At 37.2% G+C, this 9,689-nt stretch overlaps 1 protein-coding gene across 3 annotated transcripts in view; it reads left to right on the top strand.

Annotated features, from left to right (window-relative positions):
* The first annotated feature begins 2,010 nt into the window (after nt 1-2,010).
* Nucleotides 2,011-9,689, top strand: part of LOC101496043 (uncharacterized) — a 14,809-nt gene continuing 7,130 nt past the window's right edge. For 2 of the 3 annotated variants that reach the window (XR_189425.4, XM_073365222.1), the window contains exons 1-2: nt 2,011-2,487; nt 3,253-3,377. Coding sequence is in view for 2 of the 3 variants with exons in the window: in XM_073365222.1 (XP_073221323.1) it covers nt 2,227-2,487; nt 3,253-3,377 (386 nt within the window). In the remaining variant the exon portion in view is untranslated. The remainder of the gene's footprint in view (nt 2,488-3,252; nt 3,378-9,689) is intronic. The other variant, XM_004490233.4, reaches the window with a different exon arrangement.

The raw sequence follows: 9,689 nt of genomic DNA, 5'->3' as shown, positions 1-9,689 counted from the left end.
CATTGATAGTCATCTCCTCATAAGGGTGACATTTCCCTTAGGGGTGACCATCTAGGTGCATCTACCTCTGCTAACGATTTCATAATTGTAACAACGATTCTCAAAATACGTATTTAAAAATCATTTATCATTTCAACGTAACTCATAAAAAATATATTCAAATGTACATTAATTCAATACTTAAATACTATATGACTCATAAATAAATACAACTATAAATATATTATATACCAAAGACCATGAAAATAAATAAAGGATGAAACCAATAAAAAAAAACAAAGGTTGTGTTCTCCAATTTCTTTTTTAAATAAATACTTTAACATAGGAAACGAGTAAAATAATAATTATAGCATAATAAAAATATGTGATAATGATCTTCGTCTACTCAGAACTATGAAGAATCGACAAAGATTATTCTTCAATAACTCCCAGAGAAGCTTATAGCACCTCAGCTAACATATTTGAGTATGACAAACTCAACGCGACAGACTCTCATCTCACAACACATCTTCATGATTAATCACATGAGCAGGATCTTGAAGATACTTCCAATACATCAAGATATGAAAGATCAGATAAACTCCCGAAAGATCCGATGGAAGTGTCAAGCGATAAGCTACTGGTCCGACTCTCTCTAAAATTTCAAATGGTTAATGAACATTGGACTTAGTTTTTCCTCTTTACCAAACTGCAAAACTCCTTTCATTGGTGAAACACGTAGAAATACATATTCTCCCACTGAAAACTCCAAGGGACGATGCCTCTTATCAGAATAAGATTTTTGTCTACTCTGAACCAAGTCACCATCACTTCTTCTAATTTATTTCTTTTAATAAAAATTACTGTATTTCAATAATTTCATTTATACCAATATATATATATATATATATATATATTATTTTATATTAATAAATATTTTAAATTCTATGTTATTTAAATTATATTAATAAATATTTAAATTCTATATTGTGTGTATAAAATAGAGAGTGGGTAAACGGGCAAAAACACCACCATTCATTTTAGTTCTTGAAAACGTAACTTGCTATTACTTTGGTCCCGAACTCAACAAAAACCTCAAATAATAAAAAATGTTATCATTTTATTCCATGACATTAAGTTGATTGTTTGTTGACGGTTAACTTAGTGAATTTGTTGACGTAGCGATTATATGTTACTCACTTCCTACCACATGTACAGATGATTTTATTGTGACTAAATTAATAGTATTTTAGTTTTTGAAAAAAATTATAGTAAAATTGAAATAGAAACATAACTTAATGTCAATTTGGTTATTTAATATAAACTTATAAATTTTTACAATAACAAAGTAATAGGAATAAACTTTCAAATCCAATTGATTTCACTAAAAACCGCCTATTGCTTATGTTATACCAATTTTAATTCAGCTAAGCCATAATTTTTTTTTTCTTCAGAAAACACTAAAACTTTGATTATTTAATTAAAATAACAAACAATATTCGATTTGATTAAACGATAACATTTTAGATATCTTAAGATGTCTACTTTATAAATAATTTTATTCTCCATAATATACATTCAATTAATACAGGTTAATAAAATAAGGTATACAAATAAAAACATGTATCAACAAATTGTTTTCTAGCGTGTAACTCCATTTTCTCGATCAATTCTGAATGAAAATTAGTGAAACAATGTCTATTTCGACAGTAATTAAGTCTAGTTTCTAATGAGACATAAATCAACTACACTCGTGACTATAAGAAAGTGACACATCAACAAGTTCACAAACTTAAAGAGCTATCTATCAACAAACAATCAATTTAATGTCAAAGACTAAGTTATCAATAATTTTGAAAAAAATAATTCAAAAAATAATTCAGAATTTTTGTTGGATTACAAAACAAAGGGACAACATATTACAATTTCATATGCTAAAATAATGATTTACAAATCTATAAAATCCAAATATCTATATTATTAACCTTAAAATCTGATATGCGAATTTCTATATCATTTCCTCTAATAACAAAAAAAAAAAAAAATCACACACAGATAGAGAGATATTTTGATCAAAGATAACCAAGAAACAACGACGGACGAAAACGCAGCAACCAAGACAGTATCCGAAGAAATAACCAAACCACAGAAACTGTCCCTATTTCTGTCGTCACCGTCAATTCTCACTCCTCCCTTCCATCAATCAATACAAAAGCTTAGAAATTAAAAATAATTAAAAAACATAAAATGGCGATTTATTCAGCCACTCGCTGTTGTATATCACCTCTGCATCGCATTTCACCTTCTCGCTCCATTCTTCTAACTCCCAATTGTAAGCCCTTTCTCCTTCGCAACGCTCCTAACCTCAGGCTCGTCTTGGTTCGTTCCCAGTCTTCCGGTTCGGAAGGGTTAGGCTCTCCAATGAAGCGAGTTAACTCAGAATCCTCTAACACTTCCATTGGTTCCTCCTCTGTCATCGATTTTCTCACTCTCTGCCACAGACTCAAGGTACCGACGTCATAGACCAATTACATTTTCAAAGATCCATTATTTTTGTGTTCAATCATTATCCTCGCAATTACAATATATGTGATCCTAAATTACCTCCTCTTTTTGCATTGAAACCTAGGCCTTTATGGCAAATTAAAGGCTTAAAACCATGATTCTGGCTGGTTGTTTATATGATGAAATTTGATGTATCTTTTTCATTTGTTGTTTGTGCTAAAACTCCTTTTACTTTTTGAAAATATTTGGTATTTTCATTTTCTAAAATGTGTGTTTATTTTACTTTGATAAGGGACTATTGAAGTAAACTATTGTCATTGAAATAAGATGAAATGCCATTTAGTTGTTTCTAGTAATGTAGATTCACAAGTCTCTTACCTCCTTATTAAAGAGGAAAATTAACACAAATTTTAGGAAATAAAAAATGTTTTCATAAAGTAAATGACCTCTAGTATGCCGCATTAAGTTTCATTGGCAATTCGATATTATGTGAAATATGACTTGAAAATGTGTTTATTTAAGTTTTAGAAATCTCTCACCTTGTGAGCAAGTTGTGTAGGGTTGAGTTATGTTCAACATAAGCAAACTTTGGCTTTGGAAGCTTGGGATTTTATTTATATGTTTAATTATGTTTTATTCTTACTATACATTTGTATCTGGTTATTTCTCAAAATTAGGTTAGTTATATTGAAAGAAAATGATGGTTCTGCAACCCTGATTGAATGATAGTTTGGTCTCTTGTTGCCATACATATTATGTGCCTTGTAGACCACAAAGAGGAAAGGATGGGTTAATCATGGGATAAAAGGTGCTGAATCAATAGCTGACCATATGTACCGCATGGCTTTGATGGCGTTGATTTCGAATGATGTTCCTGGATTGAGTAGAGAAAGGTTCGACATTGAGTTTCTCTTCTTGTTTGAATTAGTATGATGCTCATTTTTGTCTGTGTCTTCGTCCCTTGGTTTGTTCTATTGTGATTTTGTGAGATGCATTCTTAGATTCTATGATTTAATGAAACTGTGAAAGTAGAGTATAGTCATACGGCATATTTTGATCACATTACTTGGATCAATTTAGTTGGTTCCCTGATTTTAAGAAGTGTTGTCTATGGTGGATGGCAGAAGGCCAAAAGCCCGCCATATAAATCTGCCATGGCGGGCATTCATTCACAAATTGCCTATGGCGGTTTTCCAAAAATCCGCCATGCCATAGTGGAATGGCGGCGCCATGGCCGCCATTTAACAACACTGATTTTAAGGGATTCTTGTTATAAGATAGGGGGTATGGGAGTTGGAGAAATCATTAAGAAAGTTGTTAGTAATTGGTTAGGAGAGATTCCTATCTGGTTTAGGAGCATCTTGCTCTGGATTAGGAGTCTAGGACTCTGGTTTATTTTCATTTTCTACTGTAAGAGCACCCTGCTCAAGTTTCCATTCAATAAACATACAGTTTTGTCGATATATAATTTGTGGGTTCTATCATTGGTTCGATCTGCCAGATTGTCGAGAGAAAGCTAGCATTCGTGCCATTCAAGGGCGACGGGATTGTTAACAGAGAAGAAATTCTTGTTTCATGGGCGAAGGGATTATTAACAGTGAATAAATTCTTGTTTTTGCACAGGCTGACGGCCCCCACCTCCTTCGCCGTCAGACGGTAGTTTCCAGACATTGTTTAAGAGGTCGTTGCAACCGCCAAGCACATGGGTACTGAAGACAGCATCACTATTCGTGCAAGAACTGGTTCAGGTGACGAAGATAGAGCACAGTGCACAATGGGCATTTCCCATAATTGCAGGCATTGCTTCCCTTTTGGACCAGGCCCACAGTGATATACTGTTCATTCCTACAAATATATTGATAGGATCTTCATCTTCTCAACAGTGGGATCCTGGGGGAATAATTTTATTTTTGTGTTCCCTCTTCTTTTCAACAACTAAGCTACCTAAAGACAAATTTGTTAGATTGCAACCTTGAGGACAAGGTTGTTTTGAGGGGGTGTATATTGTTAGGATATAGAATGAAGATAATTGGAGTTGATAAGAGTCAGTTGAAGTTAGTTAGTAAGTTGATGAGTTAGTTGAGGGGGTTTGTATTGTTAAGAGTTAGTTAGTAGAAGTTTGTTAGTGTGTGTTTGGTTTTGCTGTGACGAGAATTGATTTTGATAGAATTGATTCTAACAAAATTGATTTTGGTTAAAATTGACTTGAACGTATATTGTTTTATGTTTCGATATGTTACTGTAAAGGTGATTCTTATAAATCAAAGTTGTTTGGATAATTTGGACCAAAATTGCTTTTGAACATGTAATTACCAAAATGGATTTTAATTGTATTTAAACATAGATATTTCATTTCTATTATAGATAATGATTTAAATTAAGGTTGCATTATTAAATTTAATATAATTGTATAAAGAGATTATATAATATTATTAACATATCTTTTATATAATATTTATTTAATTCTAGATGTTTTATTTCTATTATATAATATTTATTAACTTACTTTTTTATAATATTTCTGTTAAATATTATAATGTAAATATTATATTATAGTAGATGGGCTGTAAGTATTCTGGCCCGTTAGTATTAATGTAAATTAGGGTTGTTTAATACCCTTTGTCTATATAAAGAAATTCCGCTGTGTAGTTGAAACACACGGGTTATTCACAATATGTCTCTCAATACTCTTTATATTCAACATGGTATCTAGAGCCAACTGAGAGACAACCCTAATCGTCAACTACCCGGTCGACCCACTGTCTCTGGTGAATATTTTTTCGGCAAACTGTGTTCTCAACTCCGATTTGCCCCCCCTCTGCCGTTGATACGTTGATTCCTCAATTTTTGTTCAGCCGTTCACGCTCTACCGTCGCTGCCGTCACTGTTTCTGACGAGTTTTCTCGACGAACGACCACTTCATCAGCGCCGTACACCCCAGATCGGCCAAACCCTTCCGCCGCGCCTTCAGAAACCTGCTCACGCGCCCTCACGCGGCGCCACTGCCACCGCGCGTGACGGCGCGTCCGGCGGCCGTTCACGGTGCCGCTTCTTCCACCGCACTCGCCTTGGCCCCCTGCTTCCATATCTGCCCTCAGTTTTTAGTTTCGAGTTACGGATATACGAGTTCCAGTTCAAACAGCCTCTGTTTTCCCGGTTCCGACGCGTTTTCTGACAATCTGTGCTGACCATGGCGTTCCAGTCTGAAACAAAGAGCATCTTCACCAACTACATCACTTCTCCTCTCTCTGTTGAAAAATTGAATGGATCAAATTATGATAGTTGGGCTGCCGACATCAAACTATGGCTACGTGGTCAAGGTTACGAGGATCATCTCACCCAAAACCCTGAAAAGGTAAGTGTGACTGAAACATCCAAATGGAGTCAGATCAATACTCAGTTGTGTAGTGTCATTAAGTCTACACTTCATCCAGAAATCGGTTTGGAGTCAAGCAAAGGCACTCTATACTAACGACACACAACGTCTCTATGGAGTTTGTCACCGCTTGTTGAATATCATTACTCCGAAGTCACTCGATGGCTCTATTTCTGCATATCTTGGCACCGTTCATAGTGCACTTCATGACTTTAATGAGCTTCTCCCTCCTGCTGCAAGTAATCCATCTGAAAAGAAGAAGAAGTTGGATCAACGCAGCACCTTCTTCATGCTTCTTGCACTCTATGGCCTACCCCAGGAGTACTCTGCAACTCGTGATCAAATTTTGGAGTCTGTTACTGTTCCGAATATGACTACTACTTCAGCGATCCTCCTTCGAGTACCAGCAAAACATCCAGTTGAGCAGTCTATTACTTCAATTTCGGGTGACACTGCTGCCCTTGCATCCCAGGGACATAATCAACATTGTTCTCGTGGAGGACCATCCAACTCTAAGCCTCGTCCTAAGTGTGAGCATTGTCATCCGGTTGGACACACTATTGATCGCTGTTGGAAGTTGCATGGTAAGCCTTCGCCTTCGATAAATGCAACTCAGCTTGATCCTTCTGCAACTATTCAGACTACACCATCTCCACAAGGCTCCCCAACAAACTATGAAGATTTTCTCCGATGGGTTCAGAGTCATCCGAACTCTAGTTCTCCTACTTCGGTTGCACACACTGGTAACTCATCTGTTTACCTCTCTCACTCATCTTCTCTCGGCCCTTGGGTTCTTGATTCTGGTGCGTCTGATCATGTTACTGGTAATAAAGATCTCTTTTCTTCACTCTCTACATATGGTTTTTTACCTACTATAACTTATGCCAATGGTACTCAAACCCGGTCTCAAGGAGTTGGCACTGTCCACATCCTCCCTTCCATCTCAGTTGCATCTGTTCTCTATGTACGTGGATGCCCTTTTAATTTACTTTCAGTTAGTCGATTGACTCGGTCTTATAATTGTATTATTACTTTCACTAATGATAATGTTACCTTGCAGGACCGGAATTCGGGACGGACGATTGACGTCGGATGTGTCACAAAGCCTCTATTACCTTTCTACATCTTCCAAGACGTGCTCTGCCACAGAGTCCCCTCATACTATCCATGCTCAGCTAGGACACCCAAGTCTTACCAAACTACAAAAACTGGTGCCTAGTTTGTCTAAGTTGTCTAATTTACATTGTGAGTCATGTCAGTTAGGGAAACACACCTGTAGTAGTTTTCCCGATCGAGTCAATAAAATAGTATCCTCTCCCTTTGCTTTGGTTCACTCTGATGTTTGGGGTCCCTCTCGTACTGTGTCTACTTTAGAGTCCAAGTATTTTGTTACTTTTATTGATGATTATTCTCGTTGTACGTGGTTATTTTTAATGAAAAATAGAACTGAATTGTTTTCAATCTCTGAGCAATTTTATCAAGAAATAAAAATCCAATTTGGAATTTCCATTCGTACCTTAAGAAATGATAATGCTCGGGAATATTTGTCTCATCAATTTCAAAATTTTATGGCTTCCAACGGTATTTTACACCAAACATCATGTCCTCATACACCTCAGCAAAACGGGGTAGCCAAACGCAAAAATCGGCATCTCATTGAAACCACACGAACCTTAGTTCTCCATGGCAATGTTCCATTCTGTTTTTGGGGGATGCAGTCTTAACGACATGCTACCTTATCAATCGTATGCCATCTTCTGTCCTTGATGGCAATATCCCCCATTCGGTCCTCTTTCCCCATACTCCTCTTCACCCACTACCACCTCGTGTCTTTGGGTCCACGTGTTTTGTCCACAATTTATCTCCTGGTTTGGACAAATTGTCAGCTCGGTTACTCAAGTGTGTCTTTCTCGGTTATCATCGGTCCCAAAAGAGCTATCGTTGTTATTCTCCCACACTACACCGCTACGTTACATCAGCCGATATTACCTTTTTCGAGTCTGTACAATATTTTAAACCTACCCATATAACTACTGAGCCCTATCAGGACATTACTCCCGAACCTCCTCAAGTAGTTATACCTCTCCCACCCACTCATTTTCCTATCAAACCTGCCGAGTCTGCCCCTCAACCTCCTTGACCACTACAAACATATCAGCGTCGTCGCTTACCCTCTGTTGTGCCTGTTCCTGTTCCCATTACAGACTCTCCTCCAACGCCACCTCCGGATCCGGCCCTGCCACCTGAGCCTGACCTTCCCATTGCTCTTCGTAAGGATATTCGCACCACCCGTAATCCATCTCCTCATTATATTGATTTGTGTTATCATCGTCTTTTTCCTTTACATTACACTTGCTTGTCTACCTTGTCTTCTGTTTCTATTCCTAAAACTACATGTGAAACATTATCCCACCCTGAATGGAGGCAAGCAATGCTTGATGAGATGTGTGCTCTACAAAGCAGTTTGGGAATTGGTTCGTTTATCTCGTGGGAAGTCGTTAGTCGGGTGTCGTTGGCTTTATACAGTGAATGTTGGTCCTGATGGTAAGATTGATTGATTTAAGGCTCGTTTGGTAGCCAAGGGATATACTCAGATTTTTGGGTTGCATTACAGCGACACATTCTCACCTATTGCCAAAATGGCATCTGTCAGATTGTTTTTCTCCATTGCAGCAATTCGACATTGGCCTTTCGATCAGCTTGACATTAAAAATGTTTTTTTGTACGGTGATCTTGAAGAAGAAGTTTATATGGAGCAACCACTAGGGTTTGTTGCTTAGGGGGAGTCTTCCAACATGGTTTGTCGGCTACACAGGTCCCTTTATGGTCTTAAACAGTCTCCTAGAGCTTGGTTTGACAGATTCAGCTCGGTAGTACAAGAGTTTGGTATGATCCGTAGTGAAGCCGATCACTCTGTATTTTATCACCACTCAAAGGGTGCATCTATCTTATTGTTTACGTGGATGACATTGTTATAATTGGAAGTGATCAACAAGGAATACTCCAGTTAAAACAACATCTCTCAAATAAATTTCAGACTAAAGACCTTGGTAAACTCCGTTATTTTTTGGGTATTGAAGTAGCCCAATCCAAAGATGGCCTTGTAATTTCACAAAGAAAATATGCTATGGACATTCTTGAAGAAACAGATCTATTAAATGCCAAGTCAGTTGATACTCCTATGGATCCAAATGTCAAACTCCTACCCAATCATGGGGAGCCTCTATTAGATTCAAGAAGATATAGGAGATTGGTTGGAAAATTAAACTATCTCATAGTCCCTCGTCCTGACATTTCCTTTGCTGTCAGTGTGGTAAGTCAGTTCTTAAATTCTCCTTGCCAAGAACATATGGATGCTGTAATTCGGATTCTTAAATACATCAAAAGTGCACCTGGAAAAGGTCTCATTTATGAAGATAGAGGACATACTCAGATAATTGGCTACTCAGATGCCGATTGGGTAGGCTCACCCATAGATAGACGATCAACTTCCGGGTATTGTGTACTTGTTGGAGGAAATTTAATATCATGGAAGAGTAAGAAACAAAATGTTGTTGCAAGATCCAGCGCTAAGGCAGAATACAGGGCCATGGCACTAGTAACATGTGAACTCATCTGGTTGAAACAGTTACTGAAATAACTTTAATTTGAATAGGCCAGCACAATGACACTAATATGTGATAATCAAGCTGCATTGCACATTGCCTCGAATCCTGTTTTTCATGAGAGGACCAAGCATATTGAAATTAACTGTCATTTTGTTAGAGAAAAGATCGAATCGGGTGACATCATCACTAGCTTTGTCAATTCCAATGATCAGTTAGTAGAT

Source organism: Cicer arietinum, chromosome 2 (assembly GCF_000331145.2).
Source record: "Cicer arietinum cultivar CDC Frontier isolate Library 1 chromosome 2, Cicar.CDCFrontier_v2.0, whole genome shotgun sequence".
NCBI lineage: Eukaryota > Viridiplantae > Streptophyta > Magnoliopsida > Fabales > Fabaceae > Cicer > Cicer arietinum.
The sequence above is the reverse complement of the archived record's forward strand: the minus strand, read 5'-3'. Positions and strand labels throughout refer to the sequence as shown.